The 15,234-nt window shown below is 36.4% G+C and overlaps 1 protein-coding gene and 1 pseudogene across 4 annotated transcripts in view; one reads left to right on the top strand and one right to left on the bottom strand.

Annotated features, from left to right (window-relative positions):
* EFR3A (EFR3 homolog A) overlaps positions 1-15,234 on the bottom strand; it is a 112,972-nt gene that overhangs the window by 32,774 nt on the left and 64,964 nt on the right. For all 4 annotated transcript variants that reach the window (XM_025871134.2, XM_073893211.1, XM_073893213.1 and 1 more), the window contains 3 exons: positions 13,419-13,586; positions 8,499-8,613; positions 7,554-7,605 (listed from right to left, as the gene is read on the bottom strand). In XM_025871134.2, coding sequence (XP_025726919.1) covers positions 7,554-7,605; positions 8,499-8,613; positions 13,419-13,586 — 335 coding nt within the window. The remainder of the gene's footprint in view (positions 1-7,553; positions 7,606-8,498; positions 8,614-13,418; positions 13,587-15,234) is intronic.
* On the top strand, positions 8,828-9,029 carry LOC112823534 (large ribosomal subunit protein eL38 pseudogene; annotated as a pseudogene).

Below are 15,234 nucleotides of genomic sequence, written 5' to 3'. Positions count from 1 at the left end.
TTTTTTTTTTTTAAATCTTCTTTCTTTTTTCAAACAACTTATCTTATCAATTCCTTTTATAAAATCTTTTATAATTTTCATCTTTACATTGATCTTCCATCCCTTCATTGCATCAACCCTTATTTTGTACATTTATAAGTCTTTCTTCCTTTAAGATTTTAGGAGGCACTTTCTTCTAACAGACCAAAATACGCCCAAAATCCAGTGTGTGGCACTGATCTATGCACTACCCTGATCGTATTTGATCATATTCTGGTTTTCTTGTTTTGTTCTGTTTTTGTTTGTTTTTATCTTTTTCTTTTTCTTTTTTTTTCTCCTCTTTCTTTTTCCTTTCTTTCCCTTTCTTTTCCCCTGGTTTCAGGTCTTTTCTGATTTGTATAGAGTATATTTGCTGGGGACGTTGTTAACCTGTTAGCATTTTGTTCTCTCATTCATCTATTATCCTCTGGACAAAATGACAAGACGAAAAAAATCACCTCAGCAAAAAGAACAAGAGGTAGTACCGTCTGCCAGGGACCTACTCAATATGGACATTAGTACGATGTCAGACCTAGAGTTCAGAATCATGACTTTAAAGATACTAGCTGGGCTTGAAAAAAGCGTGGAAGTTATTAAGAGAAACCCTTTCTGGAGAAATAAAAGAACTAAAATCTAACCAAGTTGAAATCAAAAAAGCTATTAATGAGGTGCAATCAAAAATGGAGGCACTAACTGCTAGGATAAATGAGGCAGAAGAGAGAATCAGCGATATAGAAGACCAAATGATGGAAAATAAAGAGGCTGAGAAAAAGAGAGAGAAACACCTACAGGATCACGAGGGCAGAATTCGAGAGATAAGCGATATGATAAGATGAAACAACATTAGAATAATTGGGCTGGCAGAATAAGAAGAAAGAGGGAGAGGGGAAGAAGATATATTGGAGGAAATTATAGCAGAGAACTTCCCTAATGTGGGGAAGGAAACAGGCATCAAAATCCAGGAGGCACAGAGAACGCCTCTCAAAATCAATAAAAATAGGTCAACACCCCGACATCTGATAGTAAAACTTACGCGTCTCAGAGACAAAGAGAAAATCCTGAAAGCAGCTCGGGAGAAGAGATCTGTAACCTACAATGGTAGAAACATTAGATTGGCAACAGACCTATCCACAGAGACCTGGCAGGCCAGAAAGGACTGGCATGATATCTTCAGAGCACTAAATGAGAAAAATATGGAGCCAAGAATACTATATCCAGCTAGGCTGTCATTGAAAATTGAAGGAGAGATAAAAAGCTTCCAGGACAAACAAAAATGAAAGGAATTTGCAAACACGAAACCAGCCCTGCAAGAAATATTGAAAGGGGTCCTCTAAGCAAAGAGAGAGCCTAAAAGCAGCATAGGTCAGAAAGGAACACAGACAATATACAGTCACAGTCACCTTACAGGCAATACAGTGGCACTAAATTCATATCTTTCAATAGTTACCCTGAATGTAAATGGGCTAAATGCCCCAATCAAAAGACACAGGCTATCACATTGGATTAAAAAACAAGACCCATCAATATGCTGTCAGCAAGAGACTCACTTTAAACCCAAAGACACCCCCACATTGAAAGTGAGGGGGTGGAAAACCATTTACCATACTCATGGACACCAAAAGAAAGCTGGGGTAGCAATCCTTCTATCAGACAAATTAGATTTTTAAAACAAGGACTGTAATAAGAGATGAAGAAGGACACTCTATCCTACTTAAAGGGTCTATCCAACAAGAAGATCTAACGATTGTAAATATCTATGCCCCTAACATGGGAGCAGCCAATTATATAAGGCAATTAATAACAAAAGCGAAGAAACACATTGACAACAATACAATAATAGTGGGGGACTTTAACACCCCCCTGACTGAAATGGACAGATCATCAAAGCAAAAGATCAACAAAGAAATAAAGACTTTAAATGAAACACTGGACCAAATGGACTTCACAGACATATTCAGAACATTCCATCCCAAAGCAAAGGAATACACATTCTTCTCTAGTGCCCATGGAACATTCTCCAGAATTGATCACATCCTAGGTCACAAATCAGGTCTCAACCAGTACCAAAAGTATGGGATGATTCCCTGCATATTTTCAGACCACAATGCTTTGAAACTAGAACTCAATCACAAGAGGAAAGTCAGAAAGAACTCAAATACATGGAGGCTAAAGAGCATCCTACTAAAGAATGAATGGGTCAACCAGGAAATTAAAGAAGAATTAAAAAAATTCATGGAAACCAATGAAAATGAAAACACAACTGTTCAAAATCTTTGGGATACAGCAAAGGCAGTCCTGAGAGGAAAGTATATAGCAATACAAGCCTTTCTCAAGAAACAAGAAAGGTCTCAAATACACAACCTAACCCTACACCTAAAGGAGCTAGAGAAAAAACAGCAAATAAAGCCTAAACCCAGCAGGAGAAGAGAAATCATAAAGATCAGAGCAGAAATCAATGAACTAGAAACCAAAAGAACAGTAGAACAGATTAACGAAACTAGGAGCTGGTTCTCTGAAAGAAGTAACAAGATTGATAAACCCCTAACCAGACTTATCCAAAAGAAAAATGATCCAAATCAACAAAATCATGAATGAAAGAGGAGAGATCACAACCAACACCAAAGAAATATAAACAATTATAAGAACATATTATGAGCAACCCTATGCCAGAAAATTAGATAACCTGGAAGAAATGGATGCATTCGTAGAGAGGTATCAATTACCAAAATTGAACAAGGAAGAAATAGAAAACCTGAACAGACCTATAACCACTAAGAAAATTGAAGCAGTCATCAAAAATCTCCCAAGAAACAAAAGCCCGGGGCCAGATGGCTTCCCAGGGGAATTCTATCAGACATTTAAAGAAGAATTAATACCTATTCTCCTGAAACTGTTCCAAAAAATAGAAATGGAAGGAAAACTTCCAAACTCATTTTATGAGGCCACCATTACCTTGATCCCCAAACCAGACAAAGACCCCATCAAAAAGGAGAATTACAGACCAATATCCTTGATGAACATGGATGCAAAAATTCTCACCAAAATACTAGCCAATAGGATCCAACAGTACATTAAAAGGATTATTCACCACGACCAAGTGGGATTTATCCCTGGGCTGCAAGGTTGGTTCAACATCCGCAAATCAATCAACGTGATACAATACATTAACAAAAGAAAGAACAAGAATCCTATGATCCTCTCAATAGATGCAGAAAAAGCATTTGACAAAGTACAGCATCCTTTCTTGATCAAAACTCTTCAGAGTATAGGGATAGAGGGTACCTACCTCAATATCATAAAAGCCATCTATGGAAAACCTACAGCGAATATCATTCTCAATGGGGAAAAGCTGAGAGCTTTTCCCCTAAGGTCAGGAACACGGCAGGGATGTCCACCCTCACCACTGCTATTCAACACAGTATTAGAAGTCCTAGCCACAGCAATCAGACAACAAAAAGAAATCAAAGGCATCCAAATCGGCAAAGAGGAAGTCAAACTCTCACTCTTTGCAGATGACATGATATTGTATGTGGAAAACCCAAAAGACTCCACCCCAAAACTGCTGGAACTCATACAGCAATTCAGTAAAGTAGCAAGATATAAAATCAGTGCACAGAAATCAGTGGCATTCCTATACCCCAACAACAAGACAGAAGAGAGACAAATTAAGGAGTCGATCCCATTTACAACTGCACCCAAAACCATAAGATACCTAGGAATAAATTTAACCAAAGAGGCAAAGGATCTGTACTCAGAAAACTATAAAATACTCATGAAAGAAATTGAAGAAGACACAAAGAAATGGAAAAACGTCCCATGCTCATGGATTGGAAGAACAAACAATGTGAAGATGTCAATGCTACCTAGAGCAGTCTACACATTCAATGCAATCCCCATCAAAATACCATCCACTTTTTTCCAAGAAATGGAACAAATAATCCTAAAATTTGTATGGAACCAGAAGAGACCCCGAATAGCCAGAGGAATATTGAAAAAGAAAAGCAAAGCCGGTGGCTTCACAATTCCAGACTTCCAGCTCTATTACAAAGCTGTCATCATCAAGAGAGTATGATACTGGCACAAAAACAGACACATAGATCAATGGAACAGAATCGAGAGCCCAGAAATGGACCCTCAACTCTATGGTCAACTCATCTTTGACAAAGCAGGAAAGAATGTCCAATGGAAAAAAGACAGTCTCTTCAACAAATGGTGTTGGGAACATTGGACAGCCACATGCAAAAGAATGAAACCGGACCATTTCCTTACACCACACACAAAAATAGACTCCAAATGGTTGAAAGACCTAAACGTGACACAGGAGTCCATCAGAATCCTAAAGGAGAACACAGGCAGCAACCTCTTCGACCTCAGCCGCAGCAACTTCTTCCTAGAAACATCGCCAAAGACAAGGAAGCAAGGCAAAAATGAACTATTGGGATTTCATGAAGATAAAAAGCTTTTGCACAGCAAAAGAAACAATCCACAAAACCAAAAGACGACCGACAGAATGGGAGAAAATATTTGCAAATGACATATCAGATAAAGGGCTAGTATCCAAAATCTATAAAGAACTTATCAAACTCAACACCCAAAGAACAAATAATCCAATCAAGAAATGGGCAGAAGACATGAACACGCATTTTGCCAAAGAAGATATCCAAATGGCCAACAGACACATGAAAAAGTGCTCAACATCGCTCGGCATCAGGGAAATCCAAATCAAAACCTCAATGCGATACCACCTCACACCAGTCAGAATGGCTAAAATGAACAAGTCAGGAAACGACAGATGTTGGCAGGGATGCGGAGAAAGGGGAACCCTCCTACACTGTTGGTGGGAATGCAGGCTGGTGCAGCCACTCTGGAAAACAGTATGGAGGTTCCTCAAACAGTTGAAAATAGAGCTACCATACGATCCAGCAATTGCACTACTGGGTATTTACCCCAAAGATACAAATGTAGGGATCTGAAGGGGTACGTGCACCCCGATGTTTATAGCAGCAATGTCCACAATAGCCAAACTGTGGAAAGAGTCAAGATGTCCATCGACAGATGAATGGATAAAGAAGATGTCATACACACACACACACACACACACACACACACACACACACACACTGGAATATTATGCAGCCATCAAAAGGAATGAGATCTTGCCATTTGCAACGACGTGGATGGAACTGGAGGGTGTTATGCTGAGCGAAGTAAGTCAATCAGAGAAAGACATGTATCATATGATCTCACTGATACGAGGAATTCTTAATCTCAGGAAACAAACTGAGGGTTGCTGGAGTGGTGGGGGGTGGGAGGGATGGGGTGGCTGGGTGATAGACATTGGGTAGGGTTATGTGCTATGGTGAGCGCTGTGAATTGTGCAAGACTGTTGAATCACAGATCTGTACCTCTGAAACAATGCAATATATGTTAAGAAAAAAAAAAAGAAGAAGATAGCAGGAGGGGAAGAATGAAGGGGAGTAAGTTGGAGGGGGAGACGAACCATGAGAGACGATGGACTCTGAAAAACAAACTGAGGGTTCTAGAGGGGAGGGGGGTGGGGGGATGGGTTAGCCTGGTGATGGGTATTAAAGAGGGCACGTTCTGCGTGGAGCACTGGGTGTTATGCACAAACAATGTATCATGGAACAGTACATCAAAAGCTAATGATGTAATGTATGGTGATTAACATAACAAAAAATTTTAAAAAATAAATAAAAAATAAAATAAATAAATCTTTAGAAAAACATGACGATTTTAATGAATTTTCAGAAACATCATAATAAAGAGAATAAAGTTAATAAAAACACATATTTACTATGTGCCAGGCACAAGTCTAAGTACTGTGTGAATATTAACTTCCTTTTCACCACAACCTTATGAGGCGGACATCAGTGTGTATCCCCATTTTTAACAGAAAAGAGGCTCAGAGAGATCAAGAATCTGTGGGATAGGTAGTCAGTACTAGATGGATACAAGGTATTAGGTAGCAATAGTACAGTACAGGTAAGACCTGAAAATTTCAAAAATTGTCAAATTATTCTTTTATTTTAAAGTAAGCATTTTAGGTTAACAGGAATACTTTTTTATTTTGGACAGCTGTACTTTATTCATTACTTGATTTGACATTTCTGAATATATCCCTATCCTCTAAATTTAAACGTTTTAAAGAGCATACACTTAAAATGCTATTAAGCATTTCAACTATACCACACAGACATTCATTCAGGTGACTCCGGTACCATTAGGATTAGAGACAAGATGATTTACTCAGGGTATTTGTTTAATTAAAAGGCTTAGAAACAAAAGAAATTTCATGTGGGGAGTCTCTATTTATAGTCAGGATTACAAGCGAATATGGGTATTTACATTTGGGCACTTATTACAGGATGGAGGTGATTTTATAAGTGAACAAGGAAATTGGTTAGGACCATTGCCACCCGCCTAGAAGAGTTAAAAATATACCCAAGTCTCACACCACATGCAAAAATAAACTTCAAATATCTAGCTATGGAAAGCCAAATTCTAAAAACTTTTGCAAAAAATATAAGCAAAATGTGCTCATAAGAGTAGGCAAAAGTTCTTAAGATACAAATAAAATACATATGAAAGGATTGATAAATCTGGCTATATTAGATTTAAAACTTCAGTATAGCAAGTACCACAACCAGAATTAAAAATGAAACACAAAATCCTACGTATGAAATATTAAAAAAAAAAAGGGGGGGGGTGCCTAGGTGGCTCAGTTGGTTAAGCATCTGCCTTCAGCTCAGGTCATGGTCTTGGGGTCCTGGGGTTGGGCCCCGCATTGGGCTCCCCACTCAGCAGGGAGCCTGCTTCTCCCTCTGCCCTCCATCCACCCCCCCATACTCTGCTTGCTCATTCTCTGTCATGCTCTCTCTCTCTCTCAAATAAAATCTTTTTTAAGGGATCATGTATAATCAAGATGTCCTAAAACAAATTTTAAAGTTTTTTAAAGATTTAGAAAGGACACACATTCCAAATAATCAGCTCCTACTTTATTCTTGGCATTATACTAGATATAATTAAATCAAAGATGAATATAATTAATATAAAATAACCAGAGGATTTCACATTTTAGGTATGCTTTTCCCTTTTGTCTATTTATAGCTGAATTATTTTCCAAATGAGAAGTCATTATTTGGTCAGTGTATGAAGGAAATAGATGATTTATAGAAAGAACATGGTTTCACATCCAAGTTCTAGTCTTCAGCTTATTGACCTTGGTGAACCTCTTCCAATCCTTCCATTCCAAGTCTCTGGGCCCAGGCACCTTTGTGTATTAAACACAATACTTTCTATCCTCTGTATATGTAATCTTATGAAGATCAAATAAGATGACAGAAGTGAGAAATAAACAGTAAAAGAATAAAATAAAATATTTAAGTAATAAGCCATAGGAAAAAACTAACCATACATAGTTTCTTACAATATAAGAAAAAACAGATAATGTGAAGCTATTCTTTCAACCTCTTCAATAATGTAAGTGTATTCTTCATTTATCTTAAATGGCTTACCATAAGTAAAGATCTCAGCAACATTATCTGAATCCGCCTGGTTCCCAAATCCCTAAGATATACAAAATACTGGCATTATCTTATTAACACTAACATTATTTCATTTACTTATATTACTCCTTGATTTTAAAACTCTATTCATTTTGATTAAATAGATTGTTTCCATACTAGCTTAAGTCATGGCTCACTCTATACTCATCAATTTCATATGAATTAAAAAGTTGTATGTAAAAAAAAAAAAATTCGAATAGCTTTTTAATTCAATCATATGCACACACAATGAAACAACTCCAATTTAAAGAAACTGTAAGAATATATTTACCATGAGTATAACTGACAAACATAGTATCTATTTAACATTTATCAATAAGCAAATACGAACAGACAATCAAAAAACAAGCTAGCAAATGGAAAAGGGTTATTTAATTAGCGGTCAAAGAAATATAAATCAAGACAGACTATCATTTCTTTATGAAATTAAAAACACACAAAAATATTTCCAAACTAAAGCTTTAGCATGTTGTAAAATCAAATCAAACTATAAAATAAGGGAGCCAAAGCATATAATCTTTACAATCACTCTCAGTTCTAGAATTCTAGGAATAAGTCAACATTCTGGCAAAAGTGACATTCATCCTTAAAATTTTTATAGGAAACTTGAAGATTTACCCTACATTATGTGCTAAATAAACCTTCAATCTAGTCAACATAAGACAGAAAATTTAAGAATTTATAATTATACTGAAAACTGATTCTAAATCAGGAAATGTTGATACAATTGCTTAGCAATGTAGTGGCAAAAAAACCACAATGATTTCCATAGGATTTTTATTACCAATGATTAAAAAAATAAAACATATTATATATAACCTTAAGATGAAATTTAACCCAAGATTATAATTAAAATTTATAGTTTGAGAACACAGGAAAACTACATGTGCGTACCCTAGTTGACTGATATCCAAAGTATGGGTGGATGTTCCAAAAACGGGTACTTTCCCCATAATGAACATCATGATTTCTGACCTCTGATAATCCGGTAGGTTACTTCCAAAAAATCCTATGAAAATATTAAGATAAAGTTAAGATAAATTTTACAAATCCGAAAGGTTATTTTTCCATAATACTTAATCATAATATGTTTTTAACCAAAGCTTTCAATATGTGGTAAAATGATGTCTTTAAGTTATATATGTAACTCTAAAGTCCTTTTCTGTCCTCCCTTCCTGCTGCTTACTGTGCCAACCGCGTGTTCCCCTGTGCCCCTCGTAGCCATGACTGGTGGAACTGAAGAAATCAAGGACTTTCTGCTCATGGCCAGGTAAAAGGGTGCCATACCCGGCAAGATCAAGAAAAGTAAGGATAATGTGAAGTTTAAAGTTCAATGCAGCAGATATCTTTATACCTCAGTCATCACAGACAGAGATACTAAAGCAGTCCCTGCCCCCAGGTTTGGCAGTGAAGGAGCTGAAATGAACCTGGCACAGTGATTTGAACTGTATCATAATTTAAAAAGTTCAAAAAACAAAACTCCAAAGATATTCTAATTTCTTCTATTCAAAATCATTTACTCACGTATAGTAGAAGACGTACATAATAGACTCATACTTAGATAAAACAATAAATGTCTAAAAATCTTTTGCATATGGTTTATAGTGGCAAACCATCAATATGAGTTGGACTTTTAGAAAAATGAAAAAAAAAAAAAACCCTCTGGTAGTATTTTTGATAAAACTCTGTTCACATATTGTGAGTCTAAATTCTTGTTCTGGTAAGGAAGTCAGTAATTAGGCCATATTTTGGTAAAGAGGTCAATAATTATGTCACTACTTTGGCTTCAATTGCTGAAATATTGTAGAATGTCATTACAATGAGCCAGGTTTACAGTCTAAGCCAGTGGGTTAATTCAATATCTATTATTTAACTAATGCAAAAAAAAAACCCCACAAAACCTTATTTACTTGTCATTCTTCTCATATATACTTTTAGGTCGTGTGGATATTTTAAATTTAACTGCTGTAGCCTTTGATGGTTTACTTTCTAGTCTAGAAGACTTAAAACATTTAATTATCACTTATTCAAACTTTGTTGTTTCTTTGAAAGATCAGAACAGGTATTGAATCATGCTGGTTTTGTTCATTTCTCAAAATGCAATATAATCATTACAAAAACCTTCTCATTTTTAGTATTTCTTTAAGAATAAATTACTTTTTCAATTTAACTCTTAAGCTTCTATGATTGGAATTAATAATCTATGCAAACTCAAATTGTTCTACTTATCTTGATTGGATTTGGGGATAAAAGTCATTTCCCATTATCACACATTCAGGAATCAAAAATCTCATGATCTTAACATTACGCAATCCAAGTAAAGCACATGATTCTAACACTTCAGAAGCAGTATCTATGGGATTAAGAAACTACTTTGTATTTGGATCACCAAAATAACTGTATGAGTCTAGATACTATTTCTTATTAACCTCAGTTGCTTCTTGTGGAAATGTAGATTAGAGAGGTTAATAGCTCAAACCAAAAACTACACAGCTAACAGGCCTGAGGTGAGGGCTATTCATTTCCAAAGCCTATGTTATTATTACCCTTTCCTTCCTCCTTGGAAGGTACTTTCAACTTTGCAAGAACCCAATTAGGTATGTTGCTAATCACCATGCATAACTTGACACTGATTTTCTGTTCCAAGCAAGCCAGTCATTGCCACAAGGGCATAAGTTTCCAACATAATCAACTGTGAGGAGAGTCCTGAAAGGAATTAATTCTCTATACCCACTGTTTGTACTTGAACCACTGAGTGGAAGTGCTGAGGAGCCCCCCTCACCCCTGACTGGAAAGAACGAGAGAACATTGCAGGGAGCTATGTTCTTCATTACTGTAAAAAAAGAATTTGGCCGGGGCGCCTGGGTGGCTCAGTCGTTAAGCGTCTGCCTTCCGCTCAGGTCATGATCCCGGCGTCCTGGGATTGAGCCCCACATTGGGCTCCCTGCTCAGCAGAAGCCTGCTTCTCCTTCTCCCACTCCCCCTGCTTGTGTTCCCTCTCTCGCTGTGTCTCTCTCTGTCAAATAAATAAACAAAATCTTTAAAAAAATAATAATAATAATTTGGCCAACAGCCTTGTATTGTCAAGTGCCAAAGGCACAGCAGCCCTGCTCCCTAGTCCAACAGCAATATCCACACGAGCTGGTAACTACCAGAGTACTGAGAATTTCCAAAAGAAAATACTGAGGAAATCAGAAGTGTGATTAAATAAAAATCTTACTGTGCCACACTGCATTTCCTTTCTCTCATGTTTTCATTTTCACATGTTATTTTGGGAAAGTGTTATGTCACAGAACTATTGCTTGAGTCTATTATATCTATATTTTATAATAAAATACTTGAAAAAAATAAATTAAATATTCTAGAGTGAAAGAGTAACACTGAATTAATTAGAAGTCATGAAAGCAATTTAAATTAATTCTGTGAAAACAAGAATAGCTGATTTATCTTAAAATATCACAAAAAATCCACAAATAATCCAAATAAATTTAAGAGTCACCAAAAGTTAGATTTATCACACACAGATCTAACTGTTTTAAGGAATATCTAAAATGTCTCTGCTATACTGAGATTCCATGGTAATATTGGACTTCCATTATGTTTTGTCTTTTTACTGGGCACCAAGCAGATCAACCACACGCATCCACAAGGGGAGAGCCATATGCATCACAAAATCCTAGTATGGGGCCTGCTGTATATACACATTCAATATGTAAGTGCTGAATGCTGAAGCATCATGCATGTATATACATATATGGTATATCCATAGAACTTTAGAAAGAAGATAAAAAAGAGAAACTTTGTATTACATATTCCAGAGGACTATTATAAATAAGTAGTCTACACAAAGGAAAATTACCCAGATAAAAGACATATACTGGGTTCCAAAATAAATTTATGTATGACTCTATTTTTAGCAGAAACTATTAGCAACCATTAGAAATTAGGTACTAAGCCCCAGGGATACAACTCTATTTTGAAATATTGTAGCAATCATGTAGTTCCATTAAAACATGATCTGGATATTCTAAAGATATCAGGAGGGGAAGGTTAAAGTAGAAAAGGAGTTTGCTTACTTTAATTTGTATTTAATTTATATTTTAATACAGTCAGATCACTTTATTTCCGGCACCTCCAAAATTCTCATGGCTTTTTTTTTTTAAAGGAAGTTCTTTACCCTTTTACTGTACTTTAACCATGTTTTTAAGAAAAAAAACATATGAAATTAAAGCCCAAGGCAGCAGTCCCCACAACTTGGTTTCTAATGCCATTCCCGAGTAAAAGAAACCACAGCACTTTGAGAAATGAGATTCCATGGCTGGGACAGGAAATACAAAATGAGCCTGAAACAACTTAAACCAGTAAGGTTGCACTCAAAAGAAATGGGAGGATGTTACAAAGACATAGAAGATGGGAGTTCCCAATGGCCAAATCTGGGACAATTTCAGCACCAAAATATAATAATAAATACAGAATGAATTATGAAGCATGAAAATATAAATCCATAAGCTCATACCAATAATAAAGATATAAATACCTGCATTCCTACATACATACACAGGGAAGAAAAAGGGACTCCTGCTCACCGCAGAACAGAGTGCCACCTGACAGCTGTGGAGGGAGTGCCGAGTTCGAAAACCATCCATTTGCAACATTATGGTAAAGACAGGTTCAGGTGAGAATTATGAATGGTTACTAAATTCAGGGGGAGGTTTGGGTGAAGAGCAGAACATCCGCATGGTCTAAAAGCATATCCTCAGAGACTGTTTACTGTTTGCAAGGATAAAAACTGAAACCGTACAACAGAGAAACAGAACACTTTGAGTGAGCAAAACTCACATCACCAATGAGAAGCAAAAGTACACTGCATACCTCTCTGTATGCAATACTCTTGAGAAGAACTTTATCACTTATGTAGTATCCAGCCAGGAATGAGCAACCAGACAAACCCAAAGGAGGAAATTTTTTTAAAAGGGGGTGGTATGTTCTTAAAAACTCCCATATCAGAACTGAAATGTTCCAGAGTAAAGGAACTCAAGAAATATTACAACTAAATGCAATTTATGATCATAGACTGAATCCTGGATGTAAGGAAAAACATGCTCTAAAGGACATGATTAGGGGCGCCTGGGTGGCTCAGTTGTTGAGCGTCTGCCTTCGGCTCAGGTCATGTCAAGCCCCACACTGGGCTCCCTGCTCAGCGGGAAGCTTGCTTCTCCCTCTCCCACTCCCCTTGTGTTCCTGCTCTCGCTATCTTTCTGTCAAATAAATAATAAATAAAATCTTAAAAAGAAAATAAAGGACATGAATAGGTCAAATGACAAAACTGAAATATGGAAGTCTGATTAACGTATATGCCAATGTTAAATTCACTGATGTTGATAACTGTATTCTGGTTATGGAAGAATCTTATTCTTTGGAAAAAGTCTCTGTGGTAAAGGGCCATGATGCATATGCACTTAATCTCTAGTGGTTTAGGGAAAAAATGAGGATACATGTATATATTTATATATGCACATATATGTACACACATACATACATGCACACAGAGAAATGGAGAGAGGGAGGGAGAAGAGGAGACAACATAAATGATAAAATAAATGGCATAAAATATTAATAGATGAATCCGGGTGAAGGGTATACAGTGTTCTTTGTCCTATTCTTATGTGTGTTTCAGAATATCAAGTTTTTTAAAAGTCTAAGCTATCATTCATTCACCTTTGACTAACGTACTGTAAGAGACAAGTAACTTTCAGCAAGAGCTTTTTTAATCACTGTTTTACATAATAGTTTGGAAAAGTGAAACGTACTCACCTATTGTTTGGATGATAGCATTCTGCACGATCTTCTCATCATTGTCTTTGGAACTTGAGTTTAAGTTAGCACTGCCTACAGATCCCCCCTGTAAGTCATTTGCTTCAAATTCAACACTGAGACGCAGATGCTTTAGGAGAGTATTAAAGACTTCCAGCACTGTGGGTCCTGTAAACAAACACTAATGTGAGTTTTTCCAATATTATATACTCAAAAACAATTCTCACATTTCTCAGAGATTTTTGGATATTTCCAAAATAGTAAAAAAGTAAATGAGAAATACCTAAATAAAAAGTCTCCTAGTTACTCCAGCGTTTACTGGGCATCTCTAAGCAACCGACTGCTTGAACCTCTGGTACAAACCACACAAAATGTGTATATGCATATAAAAAACTTTCCATCTATATAATCTTATCTACTCAAAATAACATGTATTAGGAGAATATTTAACTTGATTGTTGGGTCAGAACCCACAGAATTATGATACCATAGCTCACTGTAGTGTCGAAAATTTATTTTGCATCTTTTGAAGATGAAGAAGGGATAATTTGCCTCCGTTATGAGAAAGAAACTAGCCGATTTATCAGATTCAGGTAAAGGAGATTTGCTTTCTGCTTTTAGTTCTATAAATACCGTACACATGTTTGTCACTGCATCTATCTATCACACTATAGTTTAATCAGTGTTTTTTATTTCTGCCTCCAACTCTTAGTTGCAATCTCCAGGACAGGCAGCCATGGTCAAATACTTCTTCGAATGTACAGAGCTTAGTATCTAGTACCTCATACATAACAGACGTGTGTTAATTCAACGTAGTATCTGTTTCATTTAATATTTCAAATTAAGTAACTTTTCAGGGGCAACTGGATGGCTCAGTCATGATCCTGAGGCCCTGGGATCGAGCCCCGCATCGGGCTCCCTGCTCAGTGAGAAGCCTGCTTCTCCTTCTCCCACTCCCCCTGCTTGTGTTCCCTCCCTCACTGTCTCTCTCTCTCTCTCTGTCAAATAAAATAAAATCTTAAAAAAAAATTAGGTAACGCTTCAGTTAAACAAATGCTTCCATCTCTTTGAGATAAATTATCAGTAATAAAAAGTCCATATCCAAAATGCCCACTCCCATTTGACGCTGAATGAGCAATAGAGTATTTCGGTAGCTAATATATTTCCACTTTGGTTTTGAAGCAAAGAAACCATAACCAGATTTTTCTCCTAAATTTAGTAATTCTATCATGGCCTCTTCCATTCTCCTAATGACATGCAGGTGAAAAACTGACCTCTGATCTGTCCCTTCTCTTTGTTAGCCATAGAGTCAGTCAGTGATCTAATCCTGTTTACTTCCCATTCCTGTGCTGCCATCCAAGGTCAAATTCTTTCCCTTGTGCCTACAATGCTGGCAACCACCTGTTATTTCTGAAGTGTCCTACATTTTAAAGCCAGATGAAATACTTATCCTACAGCACATCTTTGATAAAGATTACATTAAACCTCTACCAACTGTAGAATTACATCCATGATTTGGCTGCAACTTTAACTTTAAAGCAATTTCTCAGACTTCCTCCACACTACCACACATTCTAGCCAAATGGGCTACTTAATATTTTGCTCTTACCAAACCATTTTCCATCCCTAGTTTTCTGAAGAAATGTGAACAAACCTGCCTTGAATTACAGCATTAGGTAAAGTTGTCTAACTTCAAGTAAACCATATATTTCTTCTATCTATATCCTCCCAAATGTCTAGCACATAATTGGTATTCAAAATTCTTTTTCATATTATTTTATTTTTTAAATTTAAATCAGTTAATTAACATATAGTA

Source organism: Callorhinus ursinus, unplaced genomic scaffold (assembly GCF_003265705.2).
Source record: "Callorhinus ursinus isolate GAN/ISIS: 27379988/994484 unplaced genomic scaffold, GSC_fseal_2.0 scaffold5, whole genome shotgun sequence".
In the NCBI taxonomy this organism is placed as follows: domain Eukaryota; kingdom Metazoa; phylum Chordata; class Mammalia; order Carnivora; family Otariidae; genus Callorhinus; species Callorhinus ursinus.
The sequence above is the reverse complement of the archived record's forward strand: the minus strand, read 5'-3'. Positions and strand labels throughout refer to the sequence as shown.